At 38.7% G+C, this 26,936-nt stretch overlaps 1 protein-coding gene across 12 annotated transcripts in view; it reads right to left on the bottom strand.

The window, feature by feature from the left end:
- DLG2 (discs large MAGUK scaffold protein 2) overlaps nucleotides 1–26,936 on the bottom strand; it is a 966,889-nt gene that overhangs the window by 283,837 nt on the left and 656,116 nt on the right. For all 12 annotated transcript variants that reach the window (XM_079303594.1, XM_079303596.1, XM_079303599.1 and 9 more), the window contains one exon: nucleotides 13,818–13,987. In XM_079303594.1, coding sequence (XP_079159720.1) covers nucleotides 13,818–13,987 — 170 coding nt within the window. The remainder of the gene's footprint in view (nucleotides 1–13,817; nucleotides 13,988–26,936) is intronic.

Genomic DNA, 26,936 nt, shown 5'->3' with positions numbered 1-26,936 from the left:
AGAGAAGCTCTGGATGCCCCAGCCCTGGAAGTGTTCAAGGATGGGGGATGTTCAAGTGTGTTGGATGGAGCTCTGAGGCACCTGGTCTAGTTGAAGATGCCCTTGATCACTGCAAGAAAGATGAGAATAGATGACCTTTAAAGCTCCCTTCCAACCCAAAATATTATTTAACCACTGTATGATGAAAGCCATTCTATTACTTCTCAGAAATTATGCCAAATATTTTCTCAGGGAATTATATTCTAGCATACCTAACAAGAAAGAAAACATGAACTCAAATTTAAAACAGAATTACAAATTTTTTTCAGACTGGTTCCAGACTATTAAAGATTTTCTAAGAATTTGTGCTTAGCAGAATTGAAATTCAGAGTATAACACTTTAAAAAGATGGTTGTTCATGTCTGAGTTACACTACAGATTTTCTGCAAGCAAGAGTTTCCCTCTTAATGAGATATAGCACAACACAAGACCCTGCTGCTAGTCCCTTGAGGGGTTCTAGCTAGGAGAGATATAAACATGGCCTTTCCATCAGCTATTTCAACTAATAATAAACACTGAACTTTCCTGTAATGCCAGAGCCAGGGTGTAGGTCAGTCTCTGAGAACTACATATGCAGCATTTCCAATGAAAAATGAAACCCTGGGGGAAAGAATGAATGTTCTAACATCTTGATTTATTCACAGGCCATTTCTGGGCCCCATTTGGAAAATTTAGGCAGCTATTTGGATGAAAAGATTCATACCAGTGAGACTCACAAGACTGATTTTACATGTAAAGAAACTCAGCTCTGATTGGAGCTGGAAAAAAACTGTTTATATGTAGTAAAGACTTAGCATTAAAAGATTTGGTGCAATTGAAAGCAAGGCAGTTTTTACCAGCCTCCAAATACTGAAATATGCTGTGAAAACATCCTTTGGTGAAGAATCAGCCACCCACCAGATCAAGTGGTCCAAAGGAGCAGAATCCTGGCTTGAGCAACAGAAAAGTCGAAAACACAGAGAAATGCAGATTAAGATACAAGATTATCTCTAATATTCATTAATATTTTCCCATGCACAGAAGTTTTTATAAAATGTTTTATTCTTCCTAAAGGAAAAAAAAGATGGAAATTAAAAATATAAAATTACTATTGAGGACAGGAAAAGGACATGTTTTTTGGTCTGGAAGACACCCTCTTCATTTCTGCAGATGGAGGATTTAAAGAGCACCATGCCTTCTCTTTGTCTTCAAAGTATAGTGAAATGAGAAAATTTTGTTATGAATCTTGGGTCAGGAAGAAACTCAACAGATCATTACTCTTCTCAACCTGAGGTAGAAGCAAGTACAGTTGCAGTATGTCCAACAAATGGCTGTCTGGCACAGCCAGGTATTCCCCATGCTACAGACCTCATGTCCTCCTGGTAGTCACGATCCTCATTTCTTCGACATCTAGTGCAAATCTTGTTTGTTATCTGTCTATTAAATTTTGTTTCACACCCTCCCTAGGGAGCACAGAGAGCAAACTCACTCTTCAAAGATGTGCTGCAAGGCAAGATTGCTATCAGGTGCTGATAAACTGCCCCCACCTCCCACTTAGTCTTTGGTATTTCAGATAAATGGCTTCAGATCACTCATTTATTCATTGTAGGACAGGCTTTCTAAATCTCTGATCATTTTTACAGCTTTCCCCTGGAGTCCCTCCAACTGGCATACACCCTTCTTGAAGTACAGAGCTCAAAGCTTTGCCTGTAAAGGATGAAAGGAATGCTCCTATGTTTTATATACCATACCTCAATTTATAAAACCAAATATAGCATTTGAATGTTTCATCACATCAGGATGTGTTAGAGACAAGATGTTACAGCTAACAAAGTTCTAGCTACTCTTCCACATGATTCTTTTCCTACAGTTTTACATTAGGTACTATTTAGCAGATTATGTGGTTATTCCTGCTGAAAGCACCTTGCAGTGGACCCTGCTCAATTACATCTTTGCTTTTTCAGACCACTTTCAGGGTTGAACCCTCCCAGCACATGGAATCATGAGAAAAATGAGGAAGCATTGCAGAAGGGAAGTATGGTCTCCTCTGGTTATCATTACTTTTCAACCTTTTTCTAGATGCCTATAAACAGATTTCCTGCTTTCCTAATTTTTCTGAGATTCTAAAAATACACTGATGGCTTCACAGCCCCTCAGCTCCTCTTGTTCACTTCAATAAGGATGCATTTTCTGCTTCATCTTTCCAGTTTTTCTCCCTACTTTCTCCCCATGGGAGAAACCATTGTAGCACTCATGCCATCAGATACATTCTGGTGCTCTGCCATCAAGACCATCAGGCCCTGTGAGTGTGTGACAATCTGGCTTCTCTAAGTGCTGCCAGACCTATTGCTTCTTCATTTGAGGCTGAGATCTTGTCCCTCTGTTGCTGATTTTGATCATGATAGCAACCATATCAGGGAGGACCTTTCTGTGCAAACTGATGCCAGCAAAAGGGCAGGCACTTCTCACATCTTGTCTAGACAGCACCTATAATCACAACATCTCTGTGACTGCCAAGTACATCTCTGAAACTACAGCCCTGCATTAGAGGGGGTCTGATTTGCTATAGTAGTATTTAAAAGTGCAATTTAAAAATAAATTTCAAAAATTTTGGCTGAGACATTTGATAATAATTTAAATTTAGAAATTATACATGTCTGACCTAAAGACTGTGGATAAGATTTACCCTGGCCTACCATTTACACTGAGTTTATTTTTCAATTAGAGTATATAAAATGTAAATGCGCCCACAATAAACAATTTTACTAAATTATTTGCTGTATTTTTATATTGCCTTATTTCAGTTCTCTCTGTTAGAGTGAATAATATGCCTTTCTATTAATTTCATAAGACAGCCTACAAATTGTTTTGCATAAAAAAACACAACAAAAACCAAAACACAGTTTTGAGAAAGAAAAGTCTATCATGTCCTTATTTGCAAATATCACTTTCCAAAATAAACATGTCAAGCATATCTTGGGGCTATTGTTCTTTCAGCTTATGCAACATATCTTTTATCATATCCTAAAGAGTTTTTGTGTCATTATACCCTTTTCTATGTCATGAAGCTCCAAGATCTTGCTTTGCAACTATTTATTCCTATCAATAAATAATGATAGGATAATATTTTTTCCTAAAGAATCCAAGAGGAGGTATGTTGTTTGCTCATATCAGTTGCTACTCAAAATTCACATGCCAACATCCCAGGTAAAGAACACAGAGCTTTGTGCTCTTGAAATATTTTGGATATACTCCCAAGTGTTTTTGGTTTCATGGAGATTTCCTCCACAGATATAATTTGCTTTCTCAAGCTCTCAGAGGTGCATTTTTCTCCAAAATTAGCCACTAAAGACATAAGCATCAAGCTACCTCCTTGCCTTTCTCATACAACAGTCAAAGTCTGCACTAGAAGAGGTCACAGTATTTTTTTTTTTTTTCATCTACCAAGCACACCAAAAGCTTAATGTTGAGAAAAAATTATCAATTTGTCATTGGACCAAATAGCAGAATTTCTGAATGAAAAAAATCTTAAATGAGTCTCTACAAGGTAAGAAGAACAAGTGATACTCCCATAAAACAATGGCTTTACTCAAAAGAAGAATTGAAGAGCAGCTGCCTACGTGTCAGGGAGCACGAGACTGTGGCACAGCAAGGCTCTACTTTGTTTCTGTAAGGATCTCACTGTGTCTTCAATAGAAGAACCTTCACTGCACATAAAAGCTCAGCTGCCCTTTGTACACATCACTGATGTGATAAAGACAGAACCAGAACATTTTTGCACGGGAGTCCCAGAGCCTGCACTTCCTGGTGTCTCATCTTATGACAGCTCAATTGTAAAGAATGATCATCTGCACAGTGTGCTCCATGGCAAACACCAAAGGGTCTTCCACCTGAACTCCAAAACCTAGCTGTCATTTCTAGGAAATCTAACATACTGTTTAGAGACACAAAACAAACAAATAACCCCCCCCCCCCACCCCCAACTGATGAAGGAAGAACAATTCTTCAAAGCCGTTGGAAAAATGTCCTAAAATATCAAGTCAAAGCTAAAATAATATAGGGAAAATTATTTTTGACAAATGCATTATTTCTTTCGTTTTAATTAAGGACAACTGAAATTCCATCTAGAATTTGGAATACAGAAGGCAATAGGAGGATGGCAGACCTGCAGAAAGGAGTAGGGGACTGGAAATAGCCTATTGCAATTAATCATTTTGGTGTTTGACTTCTAAGACAGCTACTTCCTTCAGATGTTCAGAGATGCCTTAATGTAACTCTTACTTTTTCCTTCCAACTACCCCAAACAGAAGAATGTTATTGACAACCTAAAATAATTTTTAAATAGACTGCAGGGTGATATTTTATTTACCAGATCACTTGAATCTCTAAAGCTGCAGCCAGCTTTGTCTCTCCACCATGATTAGAATCTGTAATGCCTTTCTCAGAAGACCTAAAATACTGTCTGCCCATGCTTACAATTACAGGGCAAAAAGAGGCAAAAAAATGAAGAGGCAAAAATGAAGAGCTACAGCTCCTCATGCTATAGACATTTAATTAAATACCATTCATTCTTTTAAAGGTGCTCTTCATGGCAATGAAAAATTTTGCTGATTGTGTTGTCTTTAAGACAGCAGATGTCTTGAGAAAGATCTGGACATCTAAAAACTATCAAGAAGACAGAACTTGCTACACAGGTCATTAACTAAATAATAAAGGATGAAAACTCTGTTCTGTAGTTTCATGTGACTAATTTGCACATTAGGCTTTATATTCAAAATAGGATGAAGGTCTCCAAAGAAGGAAACAAGGATTTTCAGACTACCCAGGTGAAATGAACATATTCTACACAGCAGGCTAATCCCCATCTTCTGTTGCATCAGGATGTCAATTAGGCTCCAGCAATAGTTGTCATATTTATTAAATGTTTATTATTAAAGTGGTGAACAGTCAAGCATAATAATAATTTTCTTAAATCTACCTGAATCAGATCAGATAGGTAGAGGAGAAAAAGACCAAGAAAACTGCCACTCCCTAGGAAATTCTCACTCCTCCACTAAGAAACAGAAAAAATGATGTTGGCCTCCTGTCTACAGAAAGACTTTTTTCCATGCTCAGCCAAGAGTTTAGCAAATGACTCCACTGTTCTTTCTTATCTTTTGATTTATGGTGTATCTGGAAATTCTGATGAGACAATTAACACTCCAGACAGCTACACTGTCTGCTGCATCTCCTGTCCTCCTGATGAAAACAGCACTGCCAAACATAATGAAAGGGATCTTCTCTAACTCCCCTTTTAACTCTTACTCCTGAATGGGGAGGGAAATGATGAAATTATTTTCTGACCCAGAAATTTACAACCTAGAGGAAAAAAGGAGTACAAAAGCATGCTATAATGACAAAATTACGAGAATTACTGTATTACCTTTAGTCAGGACAAAACTTCAGAAATGAAAAAAAAAAGCAGGCCAAGATCCATGGGGAATTTTCCTCACATTTGGCATAGACAAAAAAAACCCCAAACAACAAAAACAGGAAAGGCACTTACTTTGTCTTTTGGATTTTTAAAAATTGCAGAGAGTAAAAGAACATAGTGTCAAGAAGAATCCCAAAGCACACGCATCACAGCTTTTCATACAAGCCCAAGACAAAAGATGTTCCAAGAAACTTTTCAGCAGCACGCTGGAAATCATTATGTAACTGGGAAATCCATTTAGAAAGCAAGTTCCTTTGAAGCATTTCCACAAGGACGGGATAAATCAAGTACAGAATTTTTAAATGGTCTGCTTTATTATCACTCAGAAGGATGCCATATGAACCAAAGCTGGAGATGCATCCATCACTTATCCAGAAGATGAGCTCAGAAATTAATAAGCCCTGTCTCTAAAGGAAGCTATTTAAAAAAAAAAAAAAAAAAAAAAAAAAGGCAGATATCTTCCTTCTCTCAAATTTTCAGAAAAAATAAGAGTTAAACCTGTGAAGGTGACAATGACACCACCAGGGGAATCTAGTTAACCATGCTAACAGCTTTTGATTTGCAGCAAAAGCTTAAGAAGTAACTTTGACCACAGCAAAAGGGTGAACACCTCATGACAGAACAATAAAAACCAAGGTCACACTGGAGCACCATACCCTTTGTTGTCTCTGCTCAGAGCTGATGAAACTATCTAGGCAACTGGATAATAATACTAAATTCCTACCTAATTCAGAAAGCACAGAAAATTTTGTCAATTGAAATGTCAATGATCTACTTAGCTAGGTGAAGATGGTTGAATTTGGTCTGATGTGACACAATTTCATAGCACCATCTTCTACCATTTAACTGCAATTGTAATGAAAATGATGACAGACTTCTTTCTCTACTGAAAACAAAAAGCAACCAACCAAAACTTATTTTTCTTGAAACAAAATCTCCAGTTTGTTGGCATCCAAGCCTACCTGCACATCTATCTTTCCCTGAGCTGCTGTTTTTGCTCTATTGCAGCCACAGTTCATTAAGATGAAATGTGTTCTGCTGAAGCTGCCTCATCAGTAAGTATTGCTGAAGCAATTTAGTAATGATCTTAATGCACAGTGCTGGATTTTTATAGCCATCTCAATTGGCTATTAAAAATACAGCACTGCACTTTGAAATTGCTACAGCACCACTTCAGAAATAGCATGATGGAGCTGCAGAAAGCAATGTTCATATCAGTGGAAACCTTACACTTTATGAATGATTTCTGGAAAATGATACTTAAAATCTACTATGAGATTAGATGTTCATTTTGCATATGAACACAGGATTCTTCAGACCTGCTTGGAAAGTTCTTAAGAGCTTAATGGTTTCAAGGGAAAAACAGACAAAATATGTGCATATAATATTGCTGCACAGTCTTCCCAGACATGCTGTTTACTTCTTAACTGCCAATGGAAAATGACAGTTAAATAGAAAAGGGGAAAATCATAGTTTTAGTGAAAATATTAAAGACTTTAAGCAAGTAATATCCTACAGTTCACATGATAGCTCCAGTTTTAGGTGAGACATCCAGCCAGAAGGTGGAATTCTGAATTCCCTTTGAAAATATTCTTTTTCGCTGGGAAAATAATTTCTTTAATGACTGATTAGTAATCTCCAAAGATGGTTGAATTAGGTCTGATGTGAGGATAAGCTGCTTTAATGGCTTCCTGCCATTAAACTGCATTTCTAACAAAAAACATAACATTACCTTCTTTCTCCACTAAAGAGAAAAAGACTTTAGAAAAAGCCAGAAAAAACAGAACTGAAGAGCCATTCTAATAATAAATATTACTTTGTGAAATTGTATACAAGAACTACTTTTCTTCAGAAATGGAAGTATCTCCTTCATAGAATCAATGTGGGTTTCTTTAAAGAAAAACTTCATATATGGTAACATACCCAAATGAGATGGCAAGTCTTTAGTGACCAAAGGTAGATAATACATTTGACATTTTATTTATACCATAAAGAAGAATATGATAACAGCAGCTCTATGCATTTATCATCACTTAAATTAGAAAACATGATCCTCAGTCTGGGAAATAAAAGTGTGCAGATATAACCTACGACTGCTACCACATCAGGCAGTGGCAACACAATTGTGTCAAAAGATGGCTGGAAAACAGCAGAGGCTTTTATAGCACAGATTTTCAAGAGAACAAAATTTTCATGCAATAAACTATCAGATACTCACATATTCCTACATTAGGCAATCCTAGCCTGCAGGGAAGCCATGCTTTTTAGTGATGTTAACTTAAAAATGACAGTTTGAGCCATTATTTTAAAACTGGAAAATTATATATTAGTGTTTAATGGAGCAACTTTCTGCTAATTAGAGGAAATATGAGTTCCTTCAAGCAAAGATATTTCACAAAAAAAAAGGTATTTCCCTTTCAATTGTGGTGGTTTTCTATTTATACCTGAAGTATGTGATATGGTTACAGTAATGTGAAGTAAAGTACTTAAATTAGAGTTGAGAATCAAAATAGTTTGTTAAACCCAGACTTGAGAAAGTTTGCCTGCTTCCCCATTTTTATATGGTTCTGTCTTTTAAGTTGCCCCATTTTGCTCTGTTTTAGATAAGGATTCAAAGAGCACAGAAGGAAGAGAACATAGAAAAAAAGAAAAGAAAACCATAAGTAAATTCACAGCTGATATTATCATAAGACTGAAATTCTTCGAAGACCATAAGGAAAGATTTTGCTCAAAAACTGAAAAAATTGTTTTGCTGAAAACACTTTGGATCTTACAAAAAAATTCTTGATTTTTTAATTAAGAAAATACCTGCCTAACTTGACATAAAACCCCTATTCCGACATGCTAAAGCTTGCTATGGCATATTTAGTATCTCTTAAATTAGAGAAAATAGATCACTAAAGTAGTAGAAGTGATAGCTGCAGTAAAAAAAAAGAAGAAAAAGTATCATCAGTCTGAAGCAAGGGCTTGCAATCAATTATGAAATAGCAAGATCTGAAAACTTTCACTGTTCTCTGAAATCAGGAAATAAATATTGGGGTTCTTTGTTTGCAAAAAGCCCCTTGTTTCATTTTAAGTGCTGTAGGTATTATCTGAGATAAAAAAGTAACTTTTGGCTTTGCTTTGCTAGATAAAAGTCGTAAGTTTCCTCCTTCCTTTACTGACAGCAGCACTTTCAAATTTTAAATGAACCCTCTATTCTGCTATTCTGAATTGAACACTTTTTCTAGCAGACATTTTGAAATACACATAATTGAACCGTACTTTTGGGACAATTTCAGTTGTCACTGCAAGCTGGGATACTATTTATGCAACAGAACACACAAGATATTTCCAGTAAAGCCACCAATCCAAATTAAAATACATCTATTCTTATGAAAAAAGAAGCATGAACCTCTAGGAAACTATAGACAGTAATGGACTAAAGGACATTTCAGTAACAATCCAAGATAAATCTACAGTGAAATCATACCTTATATTGATGGTGAAAAATCTCTGCATCTTCTCAAGAAAATCTCATAACTTATCAGAGTCCAAAAATACACTACTTATATAATACTGACTCTTTTCTTACTATAGTAAGAAAGCTTCATTACCATCCACTGACATTATTCAGTGTCATCAAGAATAAAACAAATAATTGCAGGAAAAGAAAATCTACCATGCACTTCAGTTCAGCACAGAACACAAGGAAATAGGAACTCTGGAACTGGTTATGCCCAGTGACGTAGTCTAACATTTAGACAGATATACATAATTCCCAAAATAAATGCACATTATGCCCTTTATATTAATCCCATTTTATTTTTGCATATTTTATTGAGGTGTCTGGTTTAGGAGCTAAAGCTTTGCTGATTAAGAAATTTAAGATAAGAAGGATAGCCATCCAGAGGGAGCTAGAGAATGGGGCTGAACAGTACTTAAGAGATGCATTAATTTTTAATCTGAAGCCCCAAATACAAACACACTCCAAATGGATTAAATGAAAAGTTTTATATGGCCTTAATTCTAAGAACAGAAAAAGCAGAGAATTAGATGCCCCTAAACATGTTTTAGTGCCCAAAGCAGTGTGGGGTGGACCTCATGATAATGTGTAACTGGCTGAATTCACCAGGAATGAGCAAACAGCATGCTTTTAGAAATCAAAAAGTGACAGAGCTGCAGGTCTGTCCAGAGCCTTTTCATCTAAAATGCCGTGAACAGAAGGGCAGCTCCACTCATCGTGGCAGGATCCGGACACAGTGCAAACACTGTAATGGTAGGCACAATCATGAAGGGTGTGGGAAAGTAATCCTGTTTCTTTGTGACTTTATACTCAAGCCACCAGAATATCCACATAGCAAAACTAGTTGTCCTTTATGTTGTTCCTTTTCTGGTTGCTTTTATGTCTGACATTTCTCCTCTGAAGTTTCCTGGTACTCAGCTGTTCTGCTTCACATACCCTGAACTTCATTTCTGCAGTTTTGATGTCTTTTAAGACACCACATTTCCTATAGAAGGAAGGTCAAAAGTTTATCATCTGATCCAACACTCCTGTACTTACAAGAATCCTTATTTTCTGCTTGCATTTTTTTTTTTCTTTTCTTCTGGTAGATTATATCAGAGCTTACATTATCAGCTAGGTAGGCAAGTTGGTAGGCAGTATTTTACATGACCTCTGTATTTACCCAAGTTTCTGACTGCCATAAATTTTCTAGTATGGTAGAAATACATTTTTCTGCTGATCATTTAAAAAATGAAATTAAAAAATAATCAAGTTTAACTCCTATCACTTGTGCATCATCACACTACTCAATGCTTCTGGGTTTAGTAGAAGTATATTTGGAATGTGATAGGACAGCATGAAAATCTTGAGGTCAGTGGAACTACTTAGGTTTAAAATCCTCCAGTCAAATGCAATTAGATGGGACAGAGCCCTGGAACCCCTGAGCAGTGACTGAAGTCCACAATTCACTGCCCATACACAGCTCTTTGCAGGGTCTTACAGGAAGGTAATGCACAAGTTATATTACAAAGCCAGACAGCACCATTAAATTGCTGTATTTTGAATGCCTGCATTTTGCTCCCCAGGAATGAACACTGCAGCATGGGCAATCCATCCTCATTACTGCTTCTCTTGTTTCAATACACAGCAAGAGAAGTGTATTACTTAATGACAAGATTTTCAGCAGTGTCAAAATCCCCATGATTTAAATAAGAAAGCTGCTAGTATATCTTTCCTTTGTTATAGCTGCCAGCCACTGTAGAGATGCTGGCTGCAAAATCTGCAGTGCCCTGGGAGTGACTGAAACAAAACATCTACTGTTGGCCACTCACTCCTGTGCAAAGCCAACAGTGAATTGTATTCCTGACTGAAGAGACATGCAAGAGGCATAGAAAAGACAATCTCCCAAGCACATGAAAGAGAGGAAGAGCCTGCAAGGATGATAGCAACTACCTTCAAGACACAGACTATGGCTATCTGCCACTACTTGCCATCAGGTGTGTCAGGGATGATCAGCTTTAAATGCCAACACAGCTGCAGCTCTCTTTGAACCCTTGATTTTCCTGTTACACAACTCATTTGTGTCTTTGTTTACCTCTTCTGCCCCCAAAAATAAAACTAAAGGGTTGCAGGTTTAGCACATATGACACTACAAGAGCCTTTTTCTACAGCAACAGGAACATCTGCATGGGTACCTGCATTCAGAAGGGTCCTCCTGGCAGCACACAACCATGCCCTTCCCCCTGTCACACGCCCAAAGCCACTGCCAGATAATGCTTATTTCATATCTGATGTTTAAAATACATTCACCAAATTAATCAATGTCTTTTATATGGTGGCTGCTAGCTACAAAAATTAATGTCCATTAAAAAAAATCCAACTAAGCTCTATGGAGTAATAACTGTAAAAGTTCATCCTGAATACCTCAGATCAAATTAAAAGGACCTCTACATATAAAGCCTTGCCAATTTCCTTCTTCACCAACTTCAAGTGCTGAAAGATATAATCTACTACACACAGACAGGTAAGTTAGAGATCTCTGAATTAACCTGGTATTAGGGAAGCCAAGAGTTGCTTTCATGTGGCAAACTCTCAGGGCAGTAGGGAATAAACTCAGTAAATGCTGGCTTATATAGTACAGAGACAGGAAAAAAACTGAGAAGGTATTTGCTACACCAAGTTTGGTATGGAACAACCTTCTTGTCTCAAAAACAGATTTACTTCCTTTATTAATTTTGTGAGTTGGAAAGGAGGAATAGTGTGGAAACTACCATGATGGTTTTCAGAGCCTACTTTGGGCACCAAAACATTCCAATTTCACTCTGAGAAGTAAGAAACACTGTTTATATAAATACTAAGTGGTTCTTACGTTGCATAGTAATGGTGTGAAAGACCAGTTCACAGATAAATCACTTGAAATGTGAGGAGATAAGCATCACAGGAGTGACTACAGCCAAGAGTCACTGGTTTCATTCTCACCTTCTGATAAGAGCTTGATGCCTCTTAATGGCTAATTTTTTCATACTATTAAAAATAGTATTGATAAGGTTTTCATCCCAACTATAAATTATTTATTTTCCTCATTTTGCTTTTTTTTTATCTGTACAGAAAGCCTAATGCTTCCTTACTGCCCAAATTATGAAGGCAAAATGCCTGGCTTTTGGAGAAAATTAGCCCATCAACTATTTTTCATCCAAGTTTCCAGCTAACTTGTTTCTATAAAAATTAAAATATAAAAAAATAAATTCAACTTAAATCTGTAGCAAACTTCATGTAAGATCATAATGTAAGAATATAGATACAAAATCATGTTTTCAGCAGTAAGTAGCAGAAGTTCTTTAGCTTGCCCTAAAAGGTAACTTTTTGGTATCCACTCTGTTTTATGAAAGTAATTGTAAAAAGAAATAGTTTCAGGCATACACTCAAAACAAATACGATGCAAACCCATTATTAGATAATGATTGCCTCTCTTGTCCATTTTCACAGTGTAGCAGAAATTTGGTCACGGTGAATAATTTTCAGTTTCATCACAACCAGAAAGGACAAGTTAATTTTAGTTTCTTTAGCCTTAGGTCTCTCAAAATGACTATCACATCACACACTTAGTTTAATTCCAAATCTTTAAAAACACTGCCTGCACTATTACTGTGAATTCACATGCATACAAAATACCATTAGAAATGCTTTTCTATTAGAAAAACAATCCAGCATTGTAATTGACCACAAGAATCCAGGCTTTTGGGGATTTACCATCAGATGCACGTTTAAATATATCTTACTCTTCTCCAAGAGCAGAGTACAATGAATACACTGCAGTGTCAAAGAGTGCACTGTTTGCAGTGTTGCACTATCTTTGTTCAGTATTAGAGGTCAATCTCAACAATATGTCTCCATGTATTAAATATACTCCACTACTGGTATAAAAAAGCCCTATGGAGAAGCATACTATAATATTCACATGAAGGGATATGTAAGGGAGAACACAGAAAAAGCTGCAGATTATTCACTATAGATAAAACAGGGAAAGTAAACTCATGTGCACTGCAAATATTAAGATACATGCAAAAGTCTTCATTTCATACATACATATATATATATATATATATGCACATAAGACCTGCTTATGAAATAGCCATTATGGATCAAAAAAAATTAACTGCTGCTCATTCTACTCTATTCACATATTCACATGTACTGTGAAAATACGCATTTTCTTTGTCCCGAAATCGGGAATGAAGAAAAATGCTTCTAGAAAGGAATTTGCCTTTTTGTTCCATACCCAGAAGGTTCTAATGGAAGCAATAAAGCTCATTTAGACTAGTGAAGGTTTTGTGCCAGATTTTCACAAAATTTTGTTGAAGAGTAAAATAAAATTCTTCTATGGATATGAGTTGATACTCTTGCCTTCATGTTCCAAAGATAACTAGAAAAAACCATAATGAAAGTAGAGAGGGTAAACTAGATAATCCAAAAGCCCTCTGAAAAGAGGAAGAATTCAGAAACTCCATATTCAACAGCACCTTAAATGAAAGTCAAAGGCCTGAGTAGAGGAACTTTAGAGGTAGTATATGTGCTGCCACATATACTCTCTGTGTGTCTTTAGAAGACATCTCTGCAGTAAGCACCAAACAAAGCAAACCACAACTCCTTGTACTCCATTATATTTCAGGAAGAGACGGAAATTCATACCCACGAATTCAAGTTCCAGCAGCCTAAATGAACTACATTTCCATATTTGACAGGTCAACCGGTTAGCAAATCAACAAGGCAGGATGCCATTCGAGACACAAGAGAGGCTCAGCACCAAGTGTAAAACGGATGTCCTTTAGTTTCCTGATGTACCTTTCGGCCCTTTGAAGAGCTTGATCTCCACGACGGTCTCCAGTATAGGTCTCCTTCGCCGCACGTACAAGCGCACGATGGAGCCGGCCTCCTTCAGCGCCTCCACGGCTTTGCTGTGCGACACCTCCGACACGTCCACCTCGTTCACTCGCAGGATGCAGTCGTTGACCCTGCCACAAAAACAAAGAACCTCAGTGCTGCAGCTCAGCGCTTCCGCTGCTGCTTCGGACCAAACACGGTTTTGTCAGCAGCGCTGTAAAATGAAGAATACTTCACTAGGAATCATGGAATTACATGAGCTGGAAGGGACCATCAAGGATCATCAAGTCCAAATCTGTCGGATGACAGACTTAATGCAACATGCTTCACAGGCAATAAGACAGAGCACTTAGTCCTTCCAAAAGACATAACTGATTCAAAATGGAGTCTACCCAAACACTCACACCTACCATCTTCCTTAATACATTTGGGTTACATGTACTATAGTGATAGAAATCAGTAATAACCTGTCTTGACAGACTTCATTAAAACAGTTTTGACTAAACAATATAATTGCTTTAAAACACTCATGCTCCATGCAATTGCTATGAACTACAGTAAGGATAACTAGGGTTGCTCTTAAGGAAATCTCACATTGTGATGCAAGAGCTGCCATAGTAAAAATTCTGTCCTACAAAAAAGCAGACAATTTAAAAGAGAATGCTTGATGCTAAAGGATTTACTCAAGTAAAATTCTTTATGTTTTCAACACTGACTGTAGGCTACAAGATCTGCTGTATAGTAATCACATTTTCTTTATTAGAATACTAATAAAATTCCCTCCATCTTACTTTGAGCATTTACTACAGTATCTGAGGACAAACATAATCACCCTCCATGTCCTCATTAGATGGAGCTGCATTCTTATTATCTGACAGATTTGTCCTAGTTGGAAAGGAAATCTACAACTTAAGAGCAGTAAAATCCATCTCCAAAGCAGCAGGCTAATGACTTAACTACTGGGCCATCCTTTCTTTGCAAATGAGGACAAGTGAAAAGAGAAAATTCCAAAGTATTAGATTGAGACTCTACTGCTCTTGTGCAGTACATTTGTTGTGAGATGCCTGTAAGTATTTTGGGTATAAAAGAAAAGGGAATATTGTAAATGAATGTGTCCTTCTGCATGTCTGAAAGGACAATCAGTGAAGCAAATACGGATTGCTAAAAATATTCTCATTTCTGCTATGTTTCTATACATAAAAATCAACTATCAAATGTTACTCTTTACAGCAAAAGAACACTTGATCCGGGTATTGATTAGGAGTCTTAGCACATGTAGGAAGAATGAAACTTTATCTAAGTTTATCAGAACTCTGAGAATTTAGGGTGGTTTTTCTCATGCTGTTGTGCCACTGGTTTTGTTTAAAACAAACCCAAATCAAAACAAAAAGAACACAGTTACTTGAAACAGATCAAACTTGGAAAGGAACACAAAGCTGATGCTTCCCTTCTGATAAAAAGTACTATATCACAAAGTTTCCAGGTATCATTCAAAGGTTGGGTTTGGTGGTGTACTCCAATGCCAGAAGTTTTCATGGTTGGGATGGAGCTTTAAGCGACCTGGTCTAATGGAAAGTGTCACTGCCCAAGGCTGGGAATGATGGAACTAAAGGGTCTCTAAGGTCCCTTCCAACCCAAACCAAACCATGCTACTATGATTCTATACCTTTCCACACCTGTAGGCTTTTTTCTCCCTCATAAGAAGGGAGAAACATACATTCCAAGTATATGGCAAATATGCACTATACCTGTAAATTAGTTTCAGATGGTGACAGACCTGTGGCCAGGGGGAGATGTGCCTCATAATGCAAGATAGCACAAGTCCAACAGAAGAGATCCTACTAGTTTCACCAATACATACAGTAGTTGCATTGTCATATAATCATAATCAGAGAATGGTTTGGGTTGGGAGAGACCTCATACAGTCTTTTTGGGCTGCCAGTGCACATTGCCAGGTCATGCTGAGCTTCTCATCCATCAATATCTCCAATTTGTTCTTCTCAGGCCTGCTCTCAGATATTATGCATACACCTAAATCTATTCAGGTCTGCAGAATCCCCCACAAAGGTAACAAAATTAGTTAGACAGCTCTTCATACAGCACACTGGCTCATCTAAGCTCTTTAACATAATGAACATATTCTACAAAACTTTGTTAGTATAAATTCAATATGAAGGACACTGGATAGTTAAATATAGAACACTTACAACAATTATGCCAAAATATCAGAGATACTTTATTATGGGGGAAGGTCAGGGTCTCAGAGGTTTACCAATTGTTATTGCTATCTTTAAAGCAGATAAGGACTTGAAGTAAGGAAAAAAAACCCTTTATAAGGGTTTAAGCTTCACTATATTCATCTGACTTTGGTTTTTACTGCTTTAAAGAAACTGCAGGCATCCTTGAGAACCAATAAACACTTCAGCCAACTTGTAAGTAAAGAGGACGAGTACAATCCTTAGGCACTTACTGGACATATAGTAGGTGACACTTGGTAATGATCATTCTGTTCCCTTGTTCTGTGCAATATGGTGCCCTGGAGGGAAACCCAAAGCAGTGCAGTGTGGCAGCTAAGAGCCCCAGAAGTCCAAATGGTCCTGCCAACACACATTAGTCTACTTGCAACTCCATAACAAAGCTAACTGGAAACAACTATAGACTCAAGAACAAAGGAGTAATCTGTACTCTGTGGACCAACATCGTGACACTAAATCCTATAGTAATCCACATGTCTTAGTTATCATCCAGACACCTCCAGCTAAGTCATATAAGTGGGACAACACTGCTTTTCAAAAGTACAGTTACCATGCTTTCCATTACAGAGTGGCCAGCATTCATAGACTCTTTCTAACTAAAGAAATGTTGGTTTTTTTTAGTTGCCTCCTCAGAAAAACTCTAATTCATATGGATTTTATTTATTCTTCAGTCAGAGCATAGAAATCAATGCAAAAATAGTTATAATGGGAGAATCACTACAAAACTATGGAATGTATCACGTAGATATATACCTCCACATATCAATAAGGAGATATCAGGCTCTTAAACTTTATCTCTTGCTTCTTTGTCTACCCTTTCCAGCTTAAGTTTTCCTACAAAACTGTTGATATTTTCCTTCTTCCAGAATTCACAAGAGTGCAGCACCTTATACAAGAACAAAAGATTCCAAGCTGCAAGCTCAAAGGATCATTACCTTTGCTTCAAGAGCTCAGTAAATAATTATAATTACACTATCTGACCCCAAGAGAATATGTTTAGTCCATTAGTTAGAGAATGATGACTCTCCCCTACTTTGTTTTTAATTATTTTTTTATCTTTTATTTTTTTAAATTCTGTACACACTCTTCCTATTTCACAATAACTAGAATTTACAGCATGTGGGGTAAAAAATTTACATATTGATACTAGCTCATGTAATTTCCTTCCAAGAGGATTTGTTTTTAAATTTCCACTAACAAATCAGAATAAAGGGTATCACATTTACTAAAGTAGTCTTCAGATCTGAATTTAAAATCACAGACTACAGAGCTAACACTAAATGCCAATGACGTGTATGCACCTTAGGGCACAGTCTCCTTATGTATAATGATACTCAAAGACATGATCCAATTTCTTAGCAAATTCATGTACACTCTCAGACCCCTTCCTGACATTGTAAAGTAGTGTAAAACTACTTCTAGATGTTTTTCAAAAATAAAGAGATAAAACTTATCAGTGGAAGAAAATTCTTGTCTGTCTCTGGAAGCTGGAGGGGAACTAGTGCTTATGAAACTGCCTGATGAAGGTAACAGCCAATCCTAACTCAAAATTTGACACTTATATGGTTTCATAATAAAATTTCAAATATCTCATGGTTACTACTGAAAATACTACCTGATAAAACTTATGATGGGGGGAGGGGTTTGTAACTTACAAATGACACAGCAGAATTAGAATCAAACTTAATAATAACTTGAAATCCTAGGATTGATTTTGATTTAAAAATATGTGGAAATACTGGTGCAATAAAATTATAAACCCAAGTGTATTGAACTAGAAAGCATTATTTGAAGTATTGAATCTAACTTATGCTTCTAATAAGAACAGAATAATCTTTAGCTCTGAGGAAAATAAGTAAGGACTAAACCCACATTTATAAGAGAAAAACATCATCCTTCAAGTGTCTGAATCAATGGCATTAATCTACTGCAGTGAAATAAATCCAATAGAATATAAGCTTTTCTCCAATAATGCTGGCCTGGTGCCATCCCAGCTCTTCCTGTGCAACCTCCACCAGGTTTTTGTTCCATAGTCTACAAAGGTAGGATTAAAACCTCACCTGCATCCCTTTTCTTTGTCTCCTGTTTACAGTCTAAACAAGCTTTCCAGAGGAGAGTCTACACCTTCTTGGCTCAGCTCAAACAGGGACCAGCCCTCACAGCAGCCCCCAGGCACACTCAGCACAAACACTGGATAACCAAACAGTCTCCAGCCTTTCCTGGCTGCACTCAGCCTTGCAACAAGTCTTCAGAAGCAAGAGTTGAAAGGCAAACACCTCAACCAAGCACAAAGGCAGTGGGTGTGTGCAAAGACAAGAACTAAACTCTTGCACAGATTTTCTCTCAGCAGATTCAGCCAGGCAGATGCTCTCTACCCTTGGAGACACCAAGTTTCAATGTGCTGGCCCCGGGAGCCCAAAGGTGGTGGATGGCTGAGCTAACAAGTCTTGTTGAAAAGCAGTGCTTGCTCAAGCCTAGTGCAGTGCTTCTGCAGCCTCACAACTCATATCAGCAACTGGAATGATTATCATCCCAGAGAATGAAATAAAAAAAAAAAAACAACCCCTCTTATAAAATGTTCCTTATTTAAGTATGTGTGCAGATATTACTACAATATTATGGACACTTGTAACAGTTCCATGGCACACTACCTTTGTTCAGCCCACAGCCTCCAAATCCCATAAGGTTTTGGAGGGAGACCTGAAATTGTATTGGTTTACCCCACACACTCCTTTGAATTTATCCCAGTATTTTGGGAGTAGAAAATAGCCACTTACCCTTCCGACTGAAAGTGATCTCTAGTGGATTCCTGCCTGAATGGCAGAAGGTGAAAGATGTGGAAGATTATCAGCAAAAACCTGCCCATGTGGATCCAGCTCATTCACCCTGGATCAGGGCAGTCCCAGTTGCTTTTTTCATTCCTATATCCAGGGACACACTAGCACTAAGTCCTACTTCTTGTCCTCCCAAAGTTTTCATGAGAAATAAAAAAGTATAAATGAAATGTCTCTTTTGTATGTCAGGAGTCTAGGGAGGGTTTTAGAGGTAAAAGTACCTGCTATAATGCAGTCAAGAATTTCAGACCACATCCAGGAAGGCTATAGGTCCTACCACCATAATCTGCAGGTGTCCCACCAGAGGACTTTGAGCTTTCTTTCACTTCCAGAAAAGAGAGCAGAGCTCAAATTGTCAGGGAATAAGCCAGATTTTAGGAAATACTTCTGAATTTCAGAATATGTTATTGCCTGAAATGACTGTTTCCAAACCCTGTTAGAGACACGACCTTGCTGAGACCTGAGACACAACCAGCACAGCCACAGAACTGTCATAAGACATTTACACTGCTTGTCCTTTGCTACTGCTTTAGCTACCCACATTACTTTTTTCAAACAGCCTCTTAATGAAATGCCAGCATATTAAAGGGTTTGCATAACAGTCACTGAATTTAAAACCCAAGTGACTGGCTGCAACATCAGTGAAAATATTAGTAGAGCTCTTCCTTATCATAAACGGCGTCTCTTTTTCCCTCCCCTGGTGTTTCATTTATGACTCTAAGTTCTATTTTTGAAGTTGTAAGTCAGAAACAGACTGCACTGTATAATTAAGAATGGAGAAGTCCTTGCAGCCTTTAGACTCTTAGAAGAAAATATATTTAGAAGCTTGAATATGTTCCTATTCACACAGTTTCAATAGAGGATGCATCAGCATTTCCTTTTTTTTTAATCTCTCTCTTTTTTTTCCTAAACGCCTTAAACTCAGCTGTAAGACTACACTTCAGACACAAAATTGGCTAAAAAGCAGTTTATTTATTGTTCAAAGGATTTTGGATCCTTTTTGCATTCTACTTTGTTTCTGAGAACTTCCTGGACAAAGCTGGGGCTTTCTCTGCATTTACCCTTTCTGCCATCCCAAAGAGATTATTCTGTCCTTTTGGGTGGAATGCCTTTGGAATGCCTATAACACAGGGTGTCTGGTTTTGAGAGTATATATATGTGTGTGTATATACATATATACACACATACACACACACCTCTTGGCTGAGAATACTCCCCAAACTAATATATGGAATCTGACCCCAAAGACACATCATATTACATCAAAACTGGCACAGTGAAATCCCATGCAGGACATCCAAGCCAGCTCAGACATTGACAGAGTAGATCTAGAGCAGAAATCCAGCCAGATCAATATCTTCCACATATCTACAGCCAATTACCACAGGTAAATGGCAGTATTAATGCAGGCCTGCAATGCTGAGCTCATTTAGCACTACCTTGAGCTCCTGCACATCCTGACATGCAGTGAGTGATTTCAAGAGGGGACCATTAGTGGCTCCCCACAGGAACAGAAATAGAAAAGAGAGCAGTCACAAACTTTGAGTGCACAGCCCTGTGCAGAAGATGAAAACCTTGGCCCCTGGTAGCAGGATGGCTGCAGGCACACACCAAGGCAGAAAGGCAAATCAGCCAGCAAGGAGACCTGCACTGCAGCTGCCCTGCTGAACCTTCTGACCACATCCCTACCAAACACCAGTGGCTCACAGAGATCCAGCCCTTGGCCTAAAGGAAACAGTGCTGCCCCAATGGCCACAATGATCCTGCTATAGGGAAGCTCAGAGCTGAAATGTCTGGAAAAGGTGTTTGCCCATCTAAAAGAAAAAAGCTACATGAAGTAATAAATCAGACAGGACTTCATCTAGCCTGGGGTTTCTTTCCAATTGTGGCCTTTAGCAGACAGTAAAGGAAAAATATTAACACATTTTTTTACCCAGAATATATTTTCAGCAGCTAGACTTTGCTGAGCCAAAAATACATTTTTCTTTTTTCCATTTAATATCCCTAGATAATTTTTTAACACAAATGTATCCTTTTTAAAAACTCATGTAAACTCAACATCTGCAGTATTTTTTATCACAGCTTTGCCACCAGTTAAAAAAATTCTCCTTGTGGTTATTTGAACCTGATGTTTATTAGTTTCATTTGATGTCCCCTAATCTTTTTGTTAGGAGAGGAAACACAGGTTCCCTGGTCATCATTTCTCCTACATACGACACCTGATTTTTCATCCTAAAAGGCCTTGCTAGGCAAGCTCTTGAAGCCAAAGGCATATAGCTGAACTACTGGTAACACTGATTTAATTTCAGATGTGGAAACACCACTACCCATCTTTCTATATATCTGAATGCCCCTTGGCTGTAACACCTACAGATTTACAACTGAACTCTGAAATAAAATGGAAAGTTAAGGTCAATTTTTTTTATGATCCATTTTCTTGACAAAAATGACATTGGTTTATGCTGAACAAATTTGCCAGTTATAAGTTAAAAAAAAATCTAATAACATCTGAATGAAAACAAAATTGAGGCAGTCAGAGAAACAAAAATCAAAACAATCTGCTGTCTCCTATGTCATCTCAGAAAACCACTTTCACTACCTCTGTTTCCATCACTGAACCTGTTGCACTTTGTATTATGTAATGCTCCCCTTAGATTGCAGCTTTAGTACCCCATTACTCATTCTCAACAGGGGAGCACCCTCAAGAGCAGGATGGCAGAAACTCTGCCTGCTGCTGTGATTTGATGAAATCTTTACATGCATTATAGAAATTTACAAGAGCACATAGTGACAGGCCAGGGGGTAATGGCTTCAAACTGAGAGTGCAGATTCAGATGAGATATTGAGAAGATCCTTTGGAGACACCCTTTACTGTGAGGGTGGTGAGCTGCAGGTTGCCCAGACAAGATGTGGATGCCCCACCCCTGGAAGTGTTCAAGGCCAGGTTGGATTGAGCTCTGAGCAACCTGGTCTAGTCAAAGTATCCCTGCCCATGGCAGAGGGGTTGGAATTAGAGGATCTTTGGACCTTCCAACTCAAACCATTCAATGATTCCATGTGATGAACTCTAACAACCATAGTCATGTATACAGGTCCATGTAAGATTGCTGCTGAGCAGTCTTCAGGGCATCCAAAAATAGAAGAAGCCTCTACCTGGTTTTCAAAACACCACACTCACTGCAAGGTTGCTCTGGCCCAAGTAACCTTTACTTGTCTTTGAGGAAGTGAAAGAACCTTGAGAGCAAAGAAAAAAATACATTGATTTCACAGCCCCTACAGTTTAGAGATCTGACAGCTCCTCTGGAAGCTGGAGCCTCATGCTCCCCAGAGAGAGAAGGACAGAGAATGCAGGTTCTGCAAAAGGGGATTTTGCCACTACTGTTGTGAACGAAGGCAGCCCTGATTTGCACTTTCCCTTTGGCACTTAATAGCAATTTGGATCTAATTTTGTACCAAAAAAAATGTTTGCTCAGCTTCAGTGTAATATTTTTATGTCTTCTTAGACCTGGAATTTGAAGATAGCAAAAATTATGCAGTGATGCAGCCCAACACTCCATTGAGAAATGATGGCAAGGGCAATGGAGACTTAAAAAATAGGTTATTTAAATTATTACTAGCCAAATAAAGAAACAGTGTAATTTAAATATGTTGACACATGCACTGGAAACTTAAAAATGTACTGCTGCCAAATGCACACAATATTTGTATTTTAAATTACCGACTTTAAAAAAAGCAAAAAAAAAACCCAAAACACCAATCACTTGGTAAGGAGATTCAAGGGAACTTTTAGCTGCAGGAATGAATTTGTTACCTAAATGTCAAAACTAATACCACACAATGAGCATTCATATAATTTAAGAAACTTCAGCTTCAAATAATAATAATTCTTACAAAAATGATCATAATAATAGTGTCACATTATTGATTTCTAAATCAATATTAATTTTGAAATTTGGTACAATATTGACTTGGTATTATTTCAAATCTACTCATAAAGACAGAATGCAAGATGGTCAATAACATTCAGGTGCTAAAAATGTCAGTAAATTCTAAATCAGCTCCAAATGTAATTCTCTAAATCCTCACTTTTGGAAAAAGAAAACCAACTCGTGCAGATAAAATTTCTCATATATCACTTGAAGGCTGAGCCAACTACAGCACTAAAAAGAAGTGCCATTCTTTCTGTGTCTGATAAAAGCCAGAGGAGTTTAAAATGTTTCACGGACAAGCCCCATGCAGTGCAAGGAGAGAAGCAAAAGCCCACTCAGTTTGATGCCTCCTAGAAGAGCTGCATCTCCTTATGAACACTTTGAGCATGGGGAGTAGTTATTAACTAATAGTAGCTCATCTCACAGGGTGTAGCTCCATGGGCTTGAGGGAGGAGCAGCTGACACCCATTCAATTTGCACACAGACTCAAGCATAAACTTCCAGAACAAAAGCCAAGTTTAAGTACATCAACAACAGGAGAATCTCTTCTTTCATAATTTATTTTCCTTTATCACAAATATCCTGAAAGCAGAATGATATCCTGACAGTGTATAATAATTTTGGAGGTACAGATGTTCTAAATAATTTATAATTAAATTATTTTCTGTGCCATCAAGCTCTCAGTTATTGCTTGGCCAGAATAACTCAAGGCAAATTAACTCTCTTGCTAGGTAAGCCACACCTGTGGTAATTTTGTACACAGTTTATGATCTTACACTTCCCACATTATTCATTTTAAAATGTTCTCTGCATAATTAGCATCCTCTTCAAACAGAGTTTGGGACTGCAATACACAAGCATACGTCAAGGTAAAGCTGCTGGGTTGGAAATCAACCAGACACACAAGTATAAAAGACAAATCAAAACAATTGTCCAAACATAGAAGACCATTTTGCAGACCTGATTCCCACCTCAACTTACTGGAAATGAAGCATTTTATTTAAAGCAAAAGATTTGCAGCAGTGCAGCACAGATAGGGGCGCAAGGCGACTCAGGGCAGCACCTCCACTAGGTAATGCCTGCAGACACTGGCCAGCCAGCAACCACTGCCCAAATGCCTGCAGACACTGGCCAGCCAGCAACCACTGCCCAAATGCCAGCAGACACTGGCCAGCCAGCAACCACTGCCCAAATGCCTGCAGACACTGGCCAGCCAGCAACCACTGCCCAAATGCCTGCAGACACTGGCCAGCCAGCAACCACTGCCCAAATGCCCAGCAGACACTGGCCAGCCAGCAACCACTGCCCAAATGCCCAGCAGACACTGGCCAGCCAGCAGCCCTGGCCAGCCCAAAGCTGTGTTTAAATGTCTGTGCTCCATGGTGAGTTCATGGCAGCAAGGGGATGGTTGAGGAAGCAGACAGGGAAGCATGGACAGGACAGGGCAGGAAGGGGAAGGCATGCAAAGGGTGGGCAGGATGCTAGGATTGGTGGGGGTTCCATAAGCATTCTCTTAAATGAGCTCAAACTTCCATCAAATTTTCTTTATTAACCTCTTGCAAGATCTGTAGGAACCGATGTTTACCTCTTCTATCCCCCCCCAACCAAAATATTCTCCCACCCTGTATTTCTTCTCCCTTTATATTTCTCATCCACTCAATCCACACTGCTGGTATCCTTTGCTCTTACCACATTTTTCCATTCCTCTGCCGTTCTCTAACTCCCAGGTTATCCTCAGTCTCTCTGTGTCTCGACTCCTGCCACTGCCATGAACGATGCTCTCCTTCAGAAACTACTCCTGCTAGCACCCGAGCGCTGGAACTCCCAGTACATCCAGCCCCTGCTGCTGGCTCGGCTCGATCCGGGTGCCTCTGGCAGCCTCTAATGGAGGCCAAAGGGAAAACTGCTGCTCACAGCACAGGGAGTCATATGTGCCTGTCAACAGCCGAGGCCGGAGTGGAACGGTGGAGAGGTGAGGGATGAGCAGAAGGAGGTGCAGGCAGCTGTGGGGTGTTGTGAGAGGAAGGTGTTGGGATAAAGGAAAGGGAAAGAAAACAAATCTCTGTAAAGCCTGGGATGATTGAGGGCATCAGGAAGCAGCCAAACTCCTCCCAGCTGCAGGGCTGCTTGGCAGGTACTGCAGAGTGCCGCGGGCCAGGCGCTGTAGGTGTGGTAGAGGCAGGACAGCTCCGGCTCCCAGCCCTGACTTACCCTCTCAGCCCTCCGGTCCAGCTGTCCCCAGTGCCACCAGGGCTGCCAGGCAATGCCAGGGAATGCCAAGCCCAGAGCCCGGGAATGCAGCAGCCTGGGCCAGGCTGTGCCACGTCCAGCCAGGTGACTTGGGGCCGAGGTGCTTTGCCTGCTGAAGGCACTGAACTGCTCAGCTGCTCCTCAATCCGAGCTAAAATCCTCCCAGCTGACACCAGCAGTGTCTGCAGCGCGTTCAGGTTTGTGCAGGAAAACCAGTTACAACAGATAACCCAGCAGGCAATCCCAGGTTCAGGATTTTTACAAGTACTTTTCATCTGAGGCTCTCAAAGGACTTTGCAAATATGAACTCGTTTTAGCTTCACAACAACCCCCGTGAGGCAAAGATAATGATCACTGTATAAATTTTACAAATGGGGAAACTTGAGCACAAAAGAAGAAAAGTGTTGCCAAAGATCAGGACCAGCAAGTTGAGCACAAAACGAAGCAGCAGTGCCATCCCTGTGCTTGCACCAACAAGCAGAAAACCCTCCCTCCTGCTTTGGTGTGATTGGAACAGCTATTCCCAACATAGGTGCAGCCTTAAAACGAATGGAGGAGGAGAAAACACGTTGTTCAAGTTCTGTAGGAAACTCCACCAGCTTCAGAGCATCAGTACCATTAGGTGCATACAATACAGCAACTCAGAGTAGAGTGCAAATAGGTTCCTCACAGAGAAACCACCAAAGCTTGTTGGTGTTACTCTGATTTGGAGTAACACACAGGATGTCAGCAGCACATTGAGACAAAGTTTTCCTACACCTTGCAAGTTTTGGTATCAAACTCCCAGGTCGTGCTCTAACAGCTGCAATGAAAGTGGAGTAAGGAATGTAACAACGATGATGTCAGAAAACAGGCTTGTCTAAAGTCTGAAAGTCAAGATTCTTTATCCAAACCACAGCCAGGAGTTTTGACAGAGTATGAACTGTCTCACCACGTACTGGTGGTTTTGGCTGTCAGAAACAAAATGTTGACCAAGTTTTTTCTTAGCAGTTTTAAAATCAGATCTTCACTGCATAAAAATAACTTTTTTTTTTTTTTTTTTTTTTTTTTTTTTTTATGGTCACTTAAAGTCAATTTCTTTTTTCATCTAAAATCTTGTTTTCAGGTTTTCAATAGCACCCGAAAGGGTTACACCTGATGAGTACAGGAAGAGATGAGAAGTATTTTTTCCTTGACTAATACCCAAGTCCACAGAACGCTGATGATTTCTATGGTATACAACCACAGAAAGCTTCTTACTCCAATCAATTGTCACTGAGCTATTCAAACTTGTAGCTGCAGTATCAGTGCAAACATGTTGATGAAATAATCACTTGGATTTGGCTGCATGGTGCTGCTCTGCAACTGCAGCACTCTGGAGTGACTGTAATTCAGGCAGGATGGGTAATAAAGGAACTCTCTGGACAGAGACCTGTTAACCAGTTCAGTACCAAGCATGGAATTCCCAGTGCATAAACCAGAGACCTAGCACCATTGCTTAAGAGTTAGTCACAAGCAGTGGAATTCAATTAGTGGAAAACAGCTCAAAAACGTATGGGAGAAGGTACTGATGATTTGTGTTACAAAAGAAAACTATAAAAATGTCCATCACTGATGTCCATAAATAGGTTCCTAAAATTCATCAGTTTCAAATACAATAACCCAGAGAAATACCTTTTATTACTCACTAACTTCTATTCTCTTTGCCCGACAGTTTAGCTGTTAAAACATTGTTTTACTTTCCTTGGATCACATAAAAGAATTTTTACAGCCTGCCACCTTATTTTCAAAATAGGAAAAGCATAATGTAAATGACAATAAATAATACAGTAT

This window comes from Erithacus rubecula (assembly GCF_903797595.1).
Source record: "Erithacus rubecula genome assembly, chromosome: 1".
Taxonomy (NCBI): Eukaryota; Metazoa; Chordata; class Aves; order Passeriformes; family Muscicapidae; genus Erithacus; species Erithacus rubecula.
This window is presented reverse-complemented; position numbering and strand designations above follow the sequence as displayed.